Source organism: Hyla sarda, chromosome 11 (genome assembly GCF_029499605.1).
Source record: "Hyla sarda isolate aHylSar1 chromosome 11, aHylSar1.hap1, whole genome shotgun sequence".
Taxonomy (NCBI): domain Eukaryota; kingdom Metazoa; phylum Chordata; class Amphibia; order Anura; family Hylidae; genus Hyla; species Hyla sarda.
In genome coordinates, this window is record NC_079199.1 from 72,909,975 (window position 1) to 72,930,513 (window position 20,539).

At 38.8% G+C, this 20,539-nt stretch overlaps 1 protein-coding gene across 2 annotated transcripts in view; it reads right to left on the reverse strand.

The window, feature by feature from the left end:
* Positions 1 to 427: 427 nt before the first annotated feature.
* BAZ1A (bromodomain adjacent to zinc finger domain 1A) overlaps positions 428 to 20,539 on the reverse strand; it is a 353,746-nt gene continuing 333,634 nt past the window's right edge. Inside the window, exons 25-28 of one of the 2 annotated variants that reach the window (XM_056545400.1) lie at positions 19,289 to 19,776; positions 6,381 to 6,526; positions 6,129 to 6,216; positions 428 to 1,514 (exon numbers count right to left, since the gene is read on the reverse strand). In XM_056545400.1, coding sequence (XP_056401375.1) covers positions 1,324 to 1,514; positions 6,129 to 6,216; positions 6,381 to 6,526; positions 19,289 to 19,776 — 913 coding nt within the window. In that variant the 3' untranslated portion in view covers positions 428 to 1,323. The remainder of the gene's footprint in view (positions 1,515 to 6,128; positions 6,217 to 6,380; positions 6,527 to 19,288; positions 19,777 to 20,539) is intronic. The other variant, XM_056545399.1, reaches the window with a different exon arrangement.

Genomic DNA, 20,539 nt, shown 5'->3' on the forward strand with positions numbered 1-20,539 from the left:
CTAGTGCGTTTACCGTTAAACGCCCAACGCTCGATATCCCGGTGCGGCGTGGAACCGCTTTGCCTGCATGCCCCAGCAATAAACACGAAGTTACATCAACGTGGTGAGTTGCCTGTACTTTCTTCTTTATCAAGTGGATTTGTATACATCTGAATATCTTTATAGTACATGAGCACCACCACATGAAGACACAATGCTAGCTAGATTGGACACATGGACTATTCAAGGGAGTCATAATTGAGGGATAGCAGTGCCAGCACACTACATTTCTATTGAAGCTCTGTATTAGGTTTTCTTTTTCTTTGTAAAAAGTAATATTAGAACTGTACAGACTTTCCAGTAATCATTGGATTGAAACCAGTGCACCACATGTTATAGACATATACAATTATATATTAAACACATACGGTCTTAAAATATTATTACTTAGACAATATATTATGAGAAAGATGAAAAAAATTTTTTATTGCTTTGAAATACAGGTATCTGCATGTGAAGATATCACTGTACTAGTAGCCTGCAATAGGCCTTTATTGGTCACATGAGGAGGGGGGAAGGGGGGGGGGGGTAGACATCCATTTGTGGATGGAAAAGTTTGTCACAACAATAAATCATTACTATCATTTAAATTAACGTTTGATATTTCACATGGACATGTCAAAAGTGAAGACTGGTCGGAGATCCCTGTATTGATCAGTTGGACTGCACACAAACTCACAGTGATTTGCACTGCCGTGCGCTTCATCCTGCTATAACTAATGATTGGGAGTTGTCTGAGCACTGAGACCCCAACCAATTTAACCCTTTACATGTCTGTGTGACAAGCTAAAAGTTAAATGACAATGCTTGAGCTTCAAATACAAAAAAGATACATATAAACCATTCACAAATGCTTTAAATGCTAAATAAATAGCTAAGATTCACAAAATACTCTTAAAGGTGTAAAGCCCATCTCTCAAAAAAATACTCCAGTATACTCAACCCAAGTAGTGTTCAGATAGAAAATCTATTATCAATTGTATCTCCTTAATATAAACAGCAAGTTTCAATGAGAAAATATTTTTAAAAAACTACAAAAACTTAGAAAAAGTCAAGTTAATTCAACAGTACATTGTATCTCTGATATACATATATACTTCTATAAACAAACATGTATGTGGCTTAAACCCTACTGAGCAGTTGATGCATTTGCCATCAGTAATGAATAGTAAGAGTAATCAGTGCTTGTATGGCCAAGTGTATTGCTTGGAAAATGAGTTCAACAAGACAGCAGAATTATAAATAAAAACTTTATGATCTCTGGTAGAACTTGTTTGACAGAAGTCAGATGCGGGACTTTTTAGCAGGGGGAGGAGTTGAAGACTGCATGTTTGGGGTTATCTCCAGGCCCAATTTTTGAGCTTCATTCATGAAGAAGGCTTGTAGTCGAACTCCTGCTTTAGCCTCATTGCTATTAACAGGGTTATACTCAAAGCAGTTAGAGAACATCAATTCAACATCTGCCAGAAACTCATCTGTAAGCAATAAAAAAAAAAAAAAAATTAGAAAGCTCAAATTTTTCTACTATTAAGTAAGTTTTCTACTATTAAGTAAGTTACTAGAGCATAAAAATGATTCAGCAAATCTACAAGAAATAACAGGATTACTAATAAATGTGTGGTCAGTGGAAACGTACAATGAGGCACATTTCATAATGTGTGGTTGCCTCAACTTTTCAACTTAATGGGCCAGTTTTAATAATTTGAGACAAAAAAATGTGTCCGTTTTTTGTCTCCGAGATAGCAACCAATAAAAGCTCAGCTTTCTTTTCTCAAATTGCTCTGGCAAAATGAAAGATTAGCTGTGATTGGTTGCCATCTGTCTAAGATAAAAATCAGAAACTTTTTGTTTTATCTAAGACAGGCATATTGATAAATCTGGGCCAATATTACAATTTTGATTTCAAAAGTATCTAACAATGTGAAAAAAAATTTATACCAGTTCTAAGTCAAGATCCTCAGTGTTAATCTAATAACACCTCTTCACAATCCAGCTAACTTTGGCCTTTCTTGCAAAGCCCATTTTTCACATCTGACAAGTATCTCTGTGCGAATTACTGAGATCCGCTGCTATCATAAGTTATTAGCCAGGGAAGCAAGGGGAATTGTGCTTCACTCCCCGCCAGTCCGTACATTTCTCTGCATAGAAGAGAAATTGACGGATCTCTCAGCCAGCAGAGTGGAGCGCAATGCCCTCACTTCCCCAGCTAATAATTTACCATTGCGGCGGGTCTCAGGAGTGAGACCCAATGCGATCAACAACTTTGACATGTCTGATAGACATCTCAAAAGTTGTTTTTCCATTATACCTTAAAATGAGTTTTAAAAATCGCCTAATATGTGAGATACTAACTTTACAACAGAGTATCTAAGTATGTTATGAGTGATACTGCCTGCAGCCTATTGTATGTAATACAGCAAGCTCTCAGCTGTATTTGTGTTTGTAAAACACTGTTCGAACAGCTGCTCTACTCTGATAGAAAAGGTATGCATAAAAAACTACTGTACTTATTACTAATCCTTTGCACAAATTAAGGAAGATCTATATTTTTACACATTTTACCCTGTTATAAACTCACCATGGTGTTTTAGGTATACCACAGGCAAACTCCAATAATAATTGTCTCTGTGTAACATGTACAGCATGAAAACAGAAAGGAAGGGGTTACAGAGCAGCCTTCAGTGATTGGATGACTGCCCAGGCTCACTCCCAGTGACTGAACAGACTGAAGTAGAAAGAGGAGTCATGTAGTGAGGGAAATGACTGACACGCCACCTCCACAAAAGTTGATTAAAACCAAGCGGAAAGGGGTATTTGTGAGAGAAATACAGGTGCAAGATGCATAAAAATTATAGGTACATGATCAGGATTAAAGTATTGAGTAATATAACTTTTTGTGGGATCTGACAGGTACTTTTTAAGTTTCCCACTGAAGTGGATCAGGGAAAGTTTCCCACTGAAGTGGATGTATGGAAATGGACTGTTTGGAGTTGTAAGCTGTATAGTGGGGTGTGACATACAATGTCCCCCCTTCAATGCTTTCAAACCTGTTTATTTTTTATTTATTATTTTTTTACTATGCCCATGTGTGGCACAAGGCACCAAAATGTCCCCTGAATCTATAGGGGTCCTCCTTAGTTAAGATTTTCTGAGCCAAAAATGCAAGGCATATTTTTTTTTATAAACATTTGTTATTGCCACGTGCGTAAAAGTCCAAACTATTTAAATATAATGTTAATGATCCCGTAGGGTGAACCGTGTGAAGGTTAAAAAAAAAAAAAAAAAAAAAATATCCAAAATTGCTGCTTTTTTTTGTCACATTTTATGCCCAAAAAAAGTAAATTTTTTTTAAGTTTTATGTACACAAATGTAGTATCAATAAAAAGTACAGATAACGGCGCTAAAAAGTAGCCCTCATACCGCCGCTTATATGGAAAAATGAAAAAGTTATAGGTAATCAAAATAGAAGGATTTTAAATGAACGAATTTGGTTTAAAAGTTTGCAATTTTTTTTAAAGCGGTACAATAATAAAGTATGTAATAATGCATATAATTTTAATCGTATTGACCCACAGAATTAAGAACACATCATTTTTACCATAAATTGTACAACGTGAAAACGAAACCTTCCAAAATTGTGGTTTTCTTCTGAATTTCTCCACACAAATAGTATTTTTTTGGTTGCACCATACATTTTATGGTAAAATGAGTGATGTCATTACAAAGGACTACTGGTTGCAAAAAAAACCAAGCCCTCATACTAGTCTGTGGATGAAAATATAAAGAGTTATGATTTTTAGAAGGCGAGAAGAGAAAATGCGGGAAAAAAAAAATGGCCTGGTCCTTAACCCCTTAATTTTATTTTTACGTTTTCGTATTTTCCTCCTTGCCTTCAAAAAATCATAACTTATATTTTCATCCACAGACTAGTATGAGGGCTTGTTTTTTGCGCGACCAGTTGTCCGTTGTAATGCCATCACTCACTTTACCATAAAATGTATGGCACAACCAAAAAAGTACTATTTGTGTGGGGAAATTAAAAAGAAAACCGCAATTTTGCTAATTTTGGAAGGTTTCATTTTCACGCCGTTCAATTTACGGTAAAAATGACATGTGTTCTTTATTCTTTGGGTCAATTCAATTTAAAATGATACCCATGATAACATACTTTTCTATTACTGTTGCGCTTAAAAAAAAAAAATTTGCCAACTGTTTAACCAAATTAGTACGTTTAAAATCCCCCTATTTTGAAAACCTATAACTTTTTCATTTTTCCATATAAGCGGCGGTATGAGGGCTCATTTTTTGTGCCGTGATCTGTACTTTTTATTGATACCATATTTGCTGATAAAACTTAATACTTTTAAAAAATTTTTTTGGAATACAATGTTATAAAAAAAGCAGCTATTTTGGACTTTTTATATTCACGCCGTTCACTGTACGGTATCATTAACATTTTATTTTAATAGTTGGGATATTTACGCACGAGGCGATACCAAATATGTATACAATCTTTTTAAAATTTTTTATTTTTTTTTTTTACACTTTTTGGGGGTGAAATAGGGAAAATGGGACAATTTACGTTTTTATTGGGGGAGGGGTTTTTTCAAATTTTTTTTTTTTTAACTTTTATTTTTACACTTTAATAGTCCCATAGGGGACTATTTTTAGTAGGACATAGCACTGATAAGGGTTATCGGTCATCTTCTGCTCTGGTCTGCTCAATCGCAGACCAGAGCAGAAGACCCCGGGAGATGGCCAGAGCAAGGTGAGGGGACCTTGGGCCGCCATGATGGATGATTGGATCGCCACGGCAACGCTGCGGGCGATCCGATCATCCATTCTAAGTACCACGATGCTGCAGATGCCGTGATCTGTATTGATCACAGCATCTGAGGGGTTAATGGAGGACATCCGCGCGATCGGATGCATAGGACGTAAATGTACGTCCTGATGCGTTAAGTACCAGCTCACCAGGACGTACATTTACGTCATGCACCGTTAAGGGGTTAAGGTCAAAATGGGCTTGGTCCTTAAGAGGTTAAAATGGAATCTTTCGTCTAGATTTTTTCCCTGATTAAAAAAAACTACAGATCACAGTGCAAAAATTGAAACCATGATACAGCCCTGCATATGGAAAAATAAGTTATAGGGGTCAAAATAGCACAATTATATGCATATTAATTTTCTTACAAAAAGTTTAAATTTTTTTTAAAGTAGAAAAATAAAACACTCAAAAGAAATTGGGAATCGTTGTTACCATAGTAACTCACAAAATAAAGATAATTTTAACAGTAAAATAAACAGTTTTACAAAAAGAATTCTATATTTTATTCATGTATTGAAAGTCCTAATTATTGTATGTAGGCATGGCATCTATATGAATGTGGCTTACACATAGGTGGGCGTCAGTCCACTCTTGGCAGCCAGGACAGTAATTATCCAGCACACCATCTTCAATGTTATGACCACTGCTACTCCGGTTCGGGGATCTACTGCTAAGTAGGTCCTGATCCCAGACTGGAGGAGCAGTGGTCAGGACAGGGGGCAATACACAGACACACTGCCTACAGCCATATACTGTATATGGCAGGAGGCAGTATGTCTATTGGGGGGTGGGGGAAGGCCTAAAACTATATACTGGGGAACAGAGGGACATATAACTATATACTGGGGTACAGAGGGGCCTATAACTATATACGGGGGCACATAGGTGTCTAACTATAAAACGGGGGAGGCCTATAACAATATATAGGGCACAGAGGGATCTATAACTATATACGAGGGCACAGAGGGGGGACTATAAAAACAGTATATATGGGACACAGTGGAGCCTAAAACTATATATGGGACACTGAGTGGACTAAAACTATATGTGGGCACAAAGCGGGCACTATTACTTAGGGGCAATACAAATGGAGAAATTGCATATAGAGGAGCATTTTGCTAGACTAGAGAATAAAACAAGGCTCTGACTGAGTTATAGCTTCTGTTTTTAACAGAAAAAAGGAAAATCTGACAATCTCCAAGTGTAAACAGAAAAAAAATAATAATAATTGATAAACCAGTTTATGGTTCTAATAGCTTACATGCAGACTTGTATTCACATTTGTTGACTTTCTCCCGGATAATATTTAAGGCAATGGGTCTCTTGATAATCTCAAAATAGTCTGGAACCTATAAAAATGATGAAACAAATGAAATAATTAAAAACAACAAAACACACAGCTAGTGCACAATGCATGATAAGTAGTGCAGACACAAAAACCTACAAATGCAAGCAGGATTTGTAATATTTTACTAACACTATTTATGCAACTCAAATATTGAAATAAAAATACCTGGATCTTAGACACCAGTTTCATGAAAGGCCAGCTGTCATCATGCCTCACTAACTCCACCACCAGCTGCTCACAGGCAGATAACTCATGTACACCATGCTGTCTTCCAGAACTCCTCCTGTTTCCTTTATCTGCTAATGAAATCTCTGGTGGAATAAGCAAGAACAAATGTCAAGAAAAGATTTTATATATAAAAAGTAATTGTAGTCAGGTTATACAAAATTTACTTTAGTATATGGGTAATTATAATAGTGGTAATACAAATTTTTTTTAATCAAATTTTTTTCTTTGTTTCCCAAGAGCCACAACCTATTTTTGATATTTCCGTCACCATACCCAAGATAACACATATGACTTTATCACTTTATTTGTGGGGTAACAAAATATAGCAATTCTAGTAATACCAAATATGTATATCTTTTTATTTTGTATTTAATTATTTTGCGAGGAGAAAACGCATATCTTCCTTGCTCCTGCTGGTACCATGGAGCTCCTGTACCCACCTGCTGTATGGCACTTCCAGGTTCCAATCAGGGATACGTTTTGAGGGACTGGAATACCTCCTTTACAGACACCTGGCTGCAATCACGTCATCAGGCTGGTCTGTATCAGTACTTGGCAATGAGGACACAAGGTGGTACAGTGAGCACCACATAAGTCTTTCACAAAGGGCTCTCCTTTGCAAAACCTCAACAGCGAAGAACTGAACAGTGCACATTGCCATTTCACCGGGAAAAAAGCCCATCAAGCAGCAGATCAGTTATTTTGGGCACCTTGCCCCACACCTGAAGAGACCTAAAGAGGGCATTAAATTGCTAACGGGAACAAACTGTCACTAAGGCACTGGCACTAAGGGGTTACTGAACAAAAGTGCATTGCAGAGACAATGGGGGGTTATATTCAAAATTCTTCCCGTCAAAAATGTCACTTTTCATGCCAAAATTTTTGGGCAAAAAGTTTCCATCAGATATACAAAGCGTTTTACATAAGAATGATCCCAGGTTTACACTAGTCACACCAGTTTTGTAAAAGTGGGCGTGATTATGTAAAATGGGCTCTCACCTTTGTAAATAACATGAAAAACATGAAATTTACATAAACAAAAAAGCAACAACCATTTCTGTTATTTATACATTTTTTTTGTCATTTTTTTGGGGGGGGGGGGGGGGGGCAGGGCGAAGGTGTTATTTAATCAATTGTTGAAAAATTATTAATTATAAAATGTAAAAAAATATATATACATATATTTTTTTTATTTCATAGTAAGTGCTTCTGCACTCATTTAATCCCTGGGCATGTTCTGTTTATACATTGTTTGTATGAGCACTAGAGTCATGGAATATTATGTGAGATACTTCCACTTACCATGATTTAAAATTTGTCACCAAGCTCGGCAATGTTGGCGCATAAAAAATGATGGTGGCAAAAAAATGATAAATAATTTGGTGCTAAAATTGGGTGCAAAAAAAAAACCAAAAGTAGCACAAAAATGAACTCATATTTTCAAAGCAGCAAAAGACACCTTTGAAAATGTGTGGAGAAAAAAAAAAGTGTTTTTGAATATCTCCCCCAATGAGTGACAATGGGGCAAAAAGAAGGCACTAAACAGAATGATAAAGAAGTAATAAATGGCATAATAGCACATAATTCAATAGCTCCTCTCTGCTATTTATTACTGTCAAGGTTGTGTTCTAGTCATGTGAATGATAGCATTTAAAGCTCCTGCCATACACATTACATAAATAATCAGGAAAATGTATATGTATGTATATGTGTGTGTGTATGTATGTATATATATTTTTTTTTTTATAAAATCGAAAGGTGCCATAAAATTGCATAGATTTGTTAATTACTTTTATTAAAGCAAATATTAACCATCTACTACTACGCAGTAGTCTGCATCATTCTCTGCTTATAGTAACCCATCTTTCTCAGCAAGTCTATGTCAATACGCTGGAATATCCATACGGTGAATCTCTGTGTGGACATTCCGGACACTGCAGGGTGCCGGCATAACCTAGATGTAGAAGATGACCCCTTGACATTGTTACAGGCCTAGGTATAAAAAGATCCCTGTACCATTTAATATATTTGTACATATAGGGGAATATTTATCAAAATCTGTGCAAAGGAAAAGTTGCTGAGTTGCCCATAGCTACCAATCAGATCACTTTCATTTTGCCGAGGCCTTGTTAAAAATGAAAGAAGCGATCTGAGTGGTTGCTATGGGCAACTCAACAACTCTTCTTCTGGATAGGTTTTGATAAATCTCCCCCATAGTCCCTAAGATATCTTTTCTCCAAACTAAATAACCCCAAGTTTGATCAACTGTCTTTTATTCTAATTCAGCCAGTCCAGTAATTACCTTGTTTGCCCTCCTCCCCCGCACCCTCTCCAATTTAGTCATGTCTTTTTTTATATACAGATGCCACAAACTAAACACAATATCCATGTGTGGTCTGACTAGTAATTTATACAGAGTCCAACATTTTTTCAAAATAAGTGAACACACTTTTTAGCCAAAAAAACTAGAACCAAAAAGTTAGAAACTAATTACATAATTGGATAGAGGGATCAGGCAATGACACCCAGGAACAAAAGCATATCATCCCACATAGTATACTACGATGCATGCCAAGGGATCTTTGGTTAGCGCAAAGCACCTTCTGTCAAGTGCCCCTCTGTAATAAAAACAGACCTAGGTTTCCAATTTGTTTGCCTTTGTGTGGAAATTGCATTTTTTCCCTCTTTGGTAGTGTTTCCCTGCAGGCATTTTTTTCTTTATTTTGCGGGGTACAAAAATTTTTTGTAAGAAACAAATATCATATTTTTAACAAATAGTAAAGCAGGGAACATTTTTGGCAGCTAATAGGGAACAGAGAATGCAGCTGCAGATATAAAAATTATATATTTGTTCTAAATCAAAAATTTTTTTGTTCCATCTTACTTTTTTGTCCCCATTTAATTTATTTTTTAAGCATTTAGATGTGCTGGCCTGATTAACTGCGGAGGTCAGAGGAGAGCCGTGGACGGGGACATCAGTGTTATGTATAATACAGTAAGCAATGAAAGGCTGACAGTTTTCCTAATTTCACTAAAATCCATAACATTTGCAGAGGTTTCTCATCAGAAATTAAAGATACTTCACATTGTCATTTGCAGCAGCAGAGAACAGTGACAGCAGGGACAATAATGTAATTTATAAATTGTGATGGAACAATGTGATTGTAATTAATGCAGTATGCACTGGTTTTAAACGAAAAATTCAAAAATCTTCTTGGACTATTAATGTAGGATGTAAACCACAGAAGTGAATACGTATGCCACGGATGTGGGATTACCTTGTGAAATATGTGAAACCTCTTAATTTTTTATTTAAGGGATAATGGTTGTTTTAGTTCCTAAATTCAAGTTGTCCCAGCTCACAATCACAGGAGTTTTGTACAGTGGTTGCGAGCGGCAACCGCCATGGAGTCACTCAGCGTTGTGCCCCTCCTGGGGCCATATGATGCCCTGAATGAATGGAAGAAGGTTTTGAAATATACAGTAGCTGCTCTAATTGGAGCAAAGTAAAGCTAATTGAATAATGAGACCACTTCAGGTCAGCCAATTAAGGTCAAATATGTAATAGAAGATCAATGGAATTTAGGTCAACCGGTTTGACCTTAATTGGCTGTGGTCTCAATCAATTAAGGTATTTTGCCACTAGTTAAAGGGGTTATCCAGGAATAGAAAAACAGAGCCAATTTCTTTTAAAAACGCTCCCCGTCTGTCTCCAGGTTCGGTGTGGTTCTTCAGTTCCTTTTAAGTAAATGGAGACAAGCTTTAAGAAAGAATTTAGCTCAGTTTTTTCTATTCCTGGATAACCCCTTTAAACGGGTACTCCACTGGAAAAAACTTAATTTTTTATTCAACTGGTGTCAGAGTTAAACAGATTTGTAAATTACTTCTACTAATATTCTTAACCCCTTAAGAACCCGGGTTTTTTCTGTTTTTGCATTTTCGTTTTTTCCTCCTTTCCTTTAAAAAATCATAACTTTTCAATTTTGCACCTAAAAATCCATATGATGGCTTATTTTTTGCGCCACCAATTCTACTTTGTAATGACATCAGTCATTTTACCCAAAAGAGACAAAATAGAATAAAAAAAAAAAAAAGCCATTTTGTAACTTTTGGTGGCTTCTGTTTCTACACAGTACATTTTTCGGTAAAAAGGACACCTCTTTATTCTGTAGGTCCATACGATTAGAATAATACCCTTCTTGTGTAGGTTTGATTTGGTCGTACTTCTGGAAAAAAATCATAACTACATGCAGGAAAATTTATATGTTTAAAATGGTCATCTTCTGACCCCTATAACTTTTTAATTTTTCTGTGTATGGGGCGGTTGCAGGGCTCAATTTTTGCGCCATGATCTGAAGTTTTTAGCGGTACCATTTTGTATTGATCGGACTTACTGATCACTTTTTATTCATTTTTTCATGATCTAAAAAGTGACCAAAAATACACTATTTTGGACTTCGGAATTTATTGGTGCGTACGGCATTGACCGTGCGGTTTAATTAACAATATATTTTTAAAATTCGGACATTTCCGCACACGGCGATACCACATGTTAATTTTTATGTACAGAGATTTTTTAAATGGGAAAAGGGGGGCGATTCAAACTTTTATTAGGGAATGGGTTAAATGATCTGTATGAAACAGGTAAAGAAAAAAGCGTAGTGGCACTCACCAGTTTGATTACTTCATAGATTGCTTTATTCCGTAAGAAGGTGCATTCACGTGGGCGGCATCAGATCCGGCCGGACCGGGACGCCAGTGCGTTCGCTTGCTGGGTTACAATTGTTTCACGCTTGCGCGCTTCAACGGACCCTCCCTCTCACCGCTTCCCTCACCTGTATATGAACACCTACAGCAGGCGACGTCAGAGGTGGGAGGGATTACAACAAGCATCAGTTTAAAACCAGTTACAAAAAACTACATTTAAAACCAACAATCAGTTACAAGAAGGTGCCCAAGTCTATTCTATCATTAAGACCTACATTATCCTGTGCCCGAGTTTTTAAGATCCAGCGGGCCTCTACTTCACGTAACTCTTTAACAATATTCACTCCTTTTCGCGGGGTTAACCGTTTGATCCCTGTAAATTTTAATACACTTGTGTTACCATCATGGTCTTTTTTAAAGAAGTGAGTTCTGAAAATTGGTTAAAGAAAAGGTCAGTGAAAGGTAATTTCCAATGCAAGAGATGTAAATGGTGTCCTCAGTTCTCTTCTGGCAAAAATGTGACAGTGGGCGGGGTAACCAAAGAGATAACCGAGTACATATGTTGCAGAACCAGTTATGTGGTGTACGCAATCATATGTACGTGCGGTAAGTTCTATATTGGGAGTACCATACGTGCCATGAACACTCTGTTCAGAGAGCACGTCTGGTCTGTAGGGTCAGGTAAAGGGTCCCCGCGCCTGATCGAGCACGTTAAAAAAGACCATGATGGTAACACAAGTGTATTAAAATTTACAGGGATCAAACGGTTAACCCCGCGAAAAGGAGTGAATATTGTTAAAGAGTTACGTGAAGTAGAGGCCCGCTGGATCTTAAAAACTCGGGCACAGGATAATGTAGGTCTTAATGATAGAATAGACTTGGGCACCTTCTTGTAACTGATTGTTGGTTTTAAATGTAGTTTTTTGTAACTGGTTTTAAACTGATGCTTGTTGTAATCCCTCCCACCTCTGACGTCGCCTGCTGTAGGTGTTCATATACAGGTGAGGGAAGCGGTGAGAGGGAGGGTCCGTTGAAGCGCGCAAGCGTGAAACAATTGTAACCCAGCAAGCGAACACACTGGTGTCCCGGTCCGGCCGGATCTGATGCCGCCCACGTGAATGCACCTTCTTACGGAATAAAGCAATCTATGAAGTAATCAAACTGGTGAGTGCCACTACGCTTTTTTCTTTACCTGTTTCATTTCGGACAGTCTGCATCTCCAAGTAGTTGAGCACCTCCACACGCAGTCCCCCTTGCGAATCACTTCCGATCCATACAGAGAGAGACAGAGCAGTGCCGATCAGCCGTTTCTACCTACCAGGACTTGCAAAAAAAAAAGTGAATACAGATCATTTAACAATGTTATAGCTCCCATAGGGGGCTATAACACTGCAAATACTGATCTTTTACATTGATCAATGGTTTCTCATAGGAAACCATTGATCAATGATTCTGCCACTTGACTGCTCATGCCTGGATCTCAGGCACTGAGCAGTCATTTGGCGATCGGACACCAGGAGGCAAGGTAAGGGACCCTCCTGCTGTCTTACAGCTGTTCGGGACATCCACAGACATCCTGAACAGCCCCCTGAGCTAACTGGAAAAGATTTACTTTCACTTTAGACGCGGCATTCAACTTTGAACGCCACGTCTAAAGGGTTAATAGCACGCGGCACCGCGATCAGTGCCGTGTGCTATTAGCCACGTGTCCTGGCCATTGTTAGAGGCTGGGGCCGACCCGCCGTGGCCCCGCGTTATAGAACGGGAGCGGACTCAGGACGTACATTTACGTCATGGGTCCTTAAGAAGTTAATTCTTCAAGTACTTATCAGCTGTTGTATGATTTACAGGAAGTTCCTTTCTTTTTGAATTTCTTTTCTGTCTAACCACATTGCTCTCTCCTGATCCCTCTGTCCATGTCAGGCTAGGTTTGCTATGGGGATTTGCTCATACTCTGTCGCGTTGAGGACGTCACTCGTCAGTGCACAGCGATAGCGCAGGACACCGCTGGAGCCTGCAGGAACACAGGACAGTACAGGTAAATATGAAAGCTGGGGATGGGGAGGGACATGGCAACCGGGCGGCAGTGGGACTCTGGCCCCAAAGAATCCACTGCAGTTAAATGATTTAAAGCGGACGTTTTAAATCATTGAACCGCAGTGGCTTCTGCGGGGCCAGAAAGAATTTAACACACACACACGCATATAACACACAGATAGACTTTAAGCTAAACATTTTAGTTTAAAAAATGATTGTTATACACTGATATATATATATCTATCTGTGGGTACAGCCAATCCCGCAGCATATGTGACCTGTGCTGCAGGAACGAGGCCTGCAACATTATTCAAATAGGATGGGAGCCTCGTTCCTGCAACAAAGGTCGTATATGATGTGGGATTGGCGGTACCCACAGTTTGCACACATAATTGATATGCCTGTTCCTGTAACAACGCAAAATATATATATGTAGCAGACCAAGAAACTAAAAGTACATTTTAGTTATACATTATATTAACCCCTTAAAGATGCAGACCATTTTGACCATAACCTCTTAAGGACCCAGTGCGTACCCGTACACACTGAGTTCACTCCCTTTCTATAACGTGGGGTCACGTCATTGCGGGTCGTGACCGGCCTCTAACAACGGTCATGACCCGTGGCCAATAGCGTGCGTCGCCGATCTTGGTGCCGTGCCTTATTAACCCTTTAGACACTGTGTTCAAAGTTGATAATAAAAATTTGAATCACCCCCCTTTTCTCATAAAAAAAATAAAATAAAAAAACAGTATAAATAAGAATAAACATGTGGTATCCCCGCGTGCGAAAGGTCCAAACTATAAAAATATATAGTTAATTAAACCACATGGTCAATGGCGTAAGTACAAAAAAATTCCAAAGTCCAAAATAGCGTCTTTTTGGTAACTTTTTATACCAATAACATTTTTTTTAAAAAGCGATCAAAAAGTCTGATCAAAACAAACATGGTATCGATAAAAACTTCAGATAACGTATAACATAAAAAAAAAATAATAATTTTCCCTCATATCGCCCCGAACGTGGAAAAAGAAAGTTATTGGGGTCAGAAGGTGACAATTTTAAAAGTATCAATTTTCCTGCAAGTAGATTTTTTTCAGAAGTAATACAAAATCAAACCAATAAAAGTAGGGTATCATTTTAATTGTATGGACCTACAGAATAAAGAGAAGGTATCATTTTTACCGAAAAATGTACTGCGTAGAAACCCCCAAAAGATACAAAATGGTGTTTTTTCTTCAATTTTGTTACACAATTATTTTTTTTTCTTTCTTAGTTTTTCGCTGTAGACTTTTGGGTAAAATGACTGATGTCATTACAAAGTAGAAATGGTGGTGAAAAAAAATAAGCCATCATATGGATTTTTAGCTGCAAAATTGAAATGGTAATGGTTTTTTAATGGTAAGGACGAAAAAACAAAAGTGCAAAAACGCAGGGTCCTTAAGGGGTTAAATACACAGCCATTTTTTTTTTTCAAATCTGACCTGTGTCACTATGCATTAATAATTCAGATGCTTTTACTTGTTCTGATTCTGAGAATGTTTTTTTCGTGACATTCTAATTTAAGATAGTGGTACATTTTTGTCTATACTCTTATCATTTGTGAACAATTCCAAAATTTCATGAAGATTTTCCATGTTTCTAACTTTCTGCTTGTAAGGAAAATGGACATGCCAAATAAATTATATATTGATTCACATAGACAATGGGGGAGATTTATCAAAGGATTTAGACTGGTTTTTCTTGTCTAAATTTGTCGCACAGAAAGTCGCAGTCTAAATCTGTGCGACTCTTCTGCGACTTTTGCTCTAGAGGATTTTTAGAACATGATGCATGCAAGTCTATTTTAGACTGAAATGCATTGAAAAATGCATTGGTGCTGAATTTATCAAGTGCGACTTTTCAGCGACAAGTCGCATAGGCTGAAAGTACGCCGAAATGTCAGACCATGTTGGAGCAGGTTTAAATATAGACTAAAGCATAGATCATGCAGTCTGTGCACAGAATTTATCAAGAGCTGTGCGCCATTTGATAAATTCGGTGCACAATAGACCAGACTAACCCTCTGTAGATTGGTCTATATTAATGCGGGACATAGACAACTTTGATAAATCTCCCCCAATATGTCTACTTTATATTAGCATCATAAAGCAGACATTACTCTTTGAAGACATTAGAGGGCTTTAAAGTTCAGCAGCAATTTTCACGAGAAATTAAAAATCAGAATTTTTCAGGGGCCAGTTCAGTTTGAAGTGGATTAAAAGGGGACTTTCTCTGAGAATTCCCCCATAAATTACCCTATTATAAGAAACTGCTCCCCTCAAAGCATTCAAAATGACGTTCAGAAAGTTTCATAGGAATAGCAGCAGAGTGGAGGAGTAAACTCAATATCTCCATTTTTTTTTGCACTAACATGTTCTTGTAGCCCCATTTTTCTTTTTCATTTTTACAAGGGTTAAAAGGAGAAAAATCCCCCCAAAATGTGTAACCCAATTTCTCTCGAGTAAGGAAATATCTCATATGTGGATGTGAAGTGCTCTGTGGGTGCACTAGAGGGCTCAGAAGGAAAGGAGCAACTTTGGGATTTCGGAGAGAATTTTGCTGAAATGGTATTTGGGGGGCATGTCTCATTTAGGATGTCCCCATGGTTGCCAGAACAGCAAAAAAACAAACAAAAAAAACCACATGGCACACTATTTGGGAAACTACACCCCTTAAAGGAATGTAACAAATGAATACAGTGAGCCTTAATGCCCCACAGGTGTTTGACACATTTTTTGTTAAATTTGAACGTGAAAATGAAAATTTTTATTTTTTTCACAAAAATGCTGATGTACCCCAAATTTTTCATTTTTCCAAGGGGTAATAGGGGGAAAAGCCACCCAAAATTTGTAACCCCATTTGTTTTGAGCATGGAAATACTCCATATGTGAACATAAAGTGCTCTGCAGGCACACAACAAGGCTCATAAGGCTTTTAAAGAGAGAATTTGGCTGGAATTGAAGTCTGGGGCCATATGTGTTTACAAAGCCCGTGCCAGAACAGAGGACCAAGTGACCCTATTTTGGAACAGGGGGCTGTGCAAATAAAAAAAAAATTATTTTTAATTTTCACGGACCACTGTTCCAAAAATCTGTCAGACACTTGTGAGATGTAAATGCTCACTGCACCCCTTGTTACATGCTTTGATTATTATTATTATTATTTTTTAAGCGTTTATGTCAGAACCTCTAGTACAATCAGCCACCCCTGTGCAAATTCTCAATTTAGTTCTCAAATTTACATGGTGTATTCTCACTCCAGAGCCATGTTGTGCGCCTGCAAAGCACTTTACACCTACATATGGGGTATTTCCGTACTCGGGAGAAATTATGTTACTTATTTTGGGGGACTTTCTCCTTTTACCTCTTGTGAAAAGGAAACACATAGGAAAATCCCAGCATTTTGGTGTTAAAAAATTCATTTTTTAAACAAGCATGCTGGTGTAGCTCCAATTTTTTCATTTTCAAAAGTGGTAAAAAGAGAAAAAAAAATAAAAAAATTTGTAACACAAATTTTCCCGACTACAGAAAAACCCCATAAGTGGCCATAAACTGTTGCCATGAAATACGACGAGGCTCCAGAGAGAGAGCGCTCCATGCACATTTGAGGCCTAAATTACCGTATTTATCGGGGTATACCACGCATCGGCCTATAACACACACCCTCATTTTACCAAGGATATTTGGGTAAAAAAAAGTTTTTTACCCAAATATCCTTGGTAAAATGAGGGTGCGTGTGTGTGCATGTGTATACCCCGATACACTGTTTCTGACCCCGCAGAAGCCCCCAGGAAAGGCAGGGGGAGAGAGGCCGTCGCTGCCCGCTCCTCTCCCCCTGGCCTTTCCTGGGGTCTAGAGCCCTGCTGCCGCCGCTTCTCTCCCCCTGGCTGTCGGCACCTCTGCCCCATTGCCTCCCCCATCCCCGGTTTTATAATTACCTGTTGCCGGGGTCGGGTCTGTGGTGCTTCTGGCTCCGGTGTGGCGTCTATGCGTCATTGCGCCTCGCAGCGCATAGTAACGGCTCAGACGCCACACCGGAACCAGAAGCAGCACGGACCCGACCCCGGCAACAGGTAATTATAAAACCGGGGATGGGGGAGGCAATGGGGCAGCAGCGCCGATAGCCAGGGGGAGAGAAGCAGCGGCAGCAGGGCTCTAGACCCCAGGAAAGGCAGGGGGAGAGAAGCGGGCAGCGCCGGCCTCTCTCCCCCTGCCTTTCCTGGGGGCGGGGGAGGTAATGGGGCAGCGGCGCCGGCAGTCTCTGGACCCCAGGATAGGCAGGGGCAGAGAAGCCGGCAATGTCTCTGGACCTGCAAAAGCCGCTGCAGTTCATTGATTTAAAGCGCCGGCTTTAAATCATTGAACTGCAGCGGCTTATCGGCGTTTAACACGCAGATAGACTTTAGGCTAAAAAATTTAGCCTAAAAAATTTGTGTTATATGCCGATAAATACAGTAGTTATTTGTATAAGGTCGGCTGAGGCTATGTTCAGACATTGGAATGTCTGCACAGAAAATTTCTGTGAGGACATTCCACCGACAGCGGAGTGCTGGCAGAACATGCAGGTGCTATGAGTGCTTGGAAGCGTGCTGTCTCATAGACTACAAAGAATAGACTGGATGATGACAAGGGGGAGGAGAAAAAAATGTGAGGTCTTTATGCTCTCCCTCATTGGCGGTCTCTGCGTCGGAGGCAAGCACATTAGCGTATGCCTCCTCCACCAAAAATAATTCAGGGTATTTATATTTTATGGGAGGGGGGAAGGAGGGTTGGGGGTGTATGTAAATGTAGTGTTTTCACTTTATTTCAATGTGTAGTGAAATTTTTAGGGAGCATTTGCTGTATGTGCCACCAGCAACTGTTCAGAGCTGCGTGGCTGGACTGTACCCCGTGTGCAGATTGCCCTGATTGCTGATCAGTGAATTATTACTGATCAGCACTTTTTTTTGGGTACAGGGTTTTTTTTTTGCTTTTTTGTGTGTGTTTTTGGCCTGTGCCACCTGCGACTGTTCAGCACTGTGTAGCCAGACCGCAAACTCCCCCCTGCCCAAAAAAGGAGGAAAAAATAACAAAATGCCTGTGCTGATCAGTAATAATTCACTGATCAGCACTTAGGAAAATCTGCACATAGGGGTATGGTCTGACCACACAGCACAAAACATTCGCTGGTGGCACAGACTGCATATGTTCCCCAAAAAAGCGCGAAGAAAGAAAAAAAAAAAACCCTGCACTCCATAAAAAGCTAGGGTCAGGCAGCAGACCAGTGGTCTCCAAACTTTTTATCATCCCCAACCCCCCCTAGTAATTTGTCCACATGTTCCACTGCATACCGAACCCGAACACCAGAGAGACCGCAAACCATTCGATTAAGGCAATCTTGGCGACAAATTATTCTATCCGTCTTCCTGATTATAGAATCCCCTACAACCACTACTGTGTTGGCCTACCTGCGTTACCATCCCCCGGGACTACTAGTTGGACTGTTTCCACGGCTGTTAGGGAGACCAGTATCCACTGGCATAGTCATCTCTGATACTGAGGCCCTCGCATCATTACCCAACTTGGCAATTTTGCTTGGGGGATCAGAAGCAGCAGTGGCCTCTCTTTTCCTTGCACCCTTTCCAATCCCTCTTACTACATTAAATCAGCTCCCTACTTGGACCTCCTGGCTAATTTCTCTAATCTCTATTGTCAAGTTGATCAAAATGATTCTGACTGCCGATCAATATATATATATTAATACTTATGTATTAATACTTATGCCATTTTTAGTGTTGAAAAAAGATATCTGTTACCTACTTTTTAAACTATGCACCATGTTCCTGAAGCTTGCAATCTACTTGTGACTAAATAACCTTGGAACAACGCTAGAAGACCCAAGATGAGATGAGAACTTTCATCCGCCCTCGACGTGTATACAGGTCCATAGTCATAATAGAGTTAAGTAGATTTTTCATCAGGAAACCTACAGTCTGTATCATTAGGAACTGCCATTACCTATTGGGTAATAAAGCCTAGGATAAATTTTTAGTACAGAATGAAAAAGAAAATTTAACTTACCAGCTGTTATAAGTCTTTTGCCTCTTCCTCTGGCCTCCACGTGGCTAGGTGTAGAATTCTGTGATTTTGCTATTCTTCCTTTTGGTGTCTGCTCAACATTATCAAGGGTAAATGGACGGAAGGCAAATGGGCTTCCTATAGGAGTGCTATCAACAGATTGGCTTTTACCTCTGCCTCGGCCCCTGCCCTGACCCTTGCTTTGTCCCGGAATTGAAACCAGCTCTACTAAGGAAGCGTCATGCAATTCTGCCTTTGATTGTGAATTGTGAATGGAGATGTGTGAAAAAAGTTTTTTTTCCATTGCTGGGGCAGAATTGGGCTTTTTGCCTCTACCTCTTCCTTTTGGAGATTGCAAACTTTTTTTCGGCGTGACTTGTTGACTTTTAGGCATCTTCCCAGATCCCTTCTTGGGTCCTGGCTTTCTAGCAATTTTTTCTCCTTTAGTCTTTGAGGGGAATTGCAATCTGTCTTTTTCTTTCTTTATTGCACTGCAAAATAAAAAATAAAAAATGTGATATATTATAAATAAAATATATAATTGTGAAAAATTGATATTCAATAAATTTTCTTTAACCTTTTGAGGTTGCAGCCAATTTGTTTCTTGTTTACTTTCATTGACAGAGACATATGTGGGTTTGTCTTTTGTGGAACTGATTGTATACCCTTCATTTCCCAACAAAATTTACTGCAAAACAAAATCTAACAGCTTGCGGTCGCAATAAAAAAAAAAAAAAACTACTAAAGTGAGAAAATCAACCCGCAGTTCTGGCATTGGGTATTTCTCTTCTTCACATTTATGGCATTTAAAGTATGGGATGAATATTAAGAAGGTTGGCCAGGGTTGTACAATTTGCAGCTCCAGGGAAAGCAGTGTTACAGTCCCCAGAATTCCAGGGCGCCCTGATACTGTAGGCTATAAGGGAGCAGACTAAGGGGAGTTAAAGCTTTTATTATTTTATTAGGCAGGCTGGACACAGTAGTTAATTTTTTTTTTTTTTTTTTTACCAACAAACCCTTTAAATTTTGGTAGTAGTAAGTCCAGACATTTACCAATTATGTTTTTTGCTGTGTTTTTTTATTTTTTTTATTCTATTTCTTTTTCACATTTTCAAACATAAGTATATCACAAAATAGTCTCTATGCAGAGAAAAAATGAGTGAAATATGGAACTGGGAACAAACCATGGCAAAAGGCGACAGGGGTACCAAAAAAAACCTCTCAGGACTGCTACAAGAAAATAAAATGCAATTG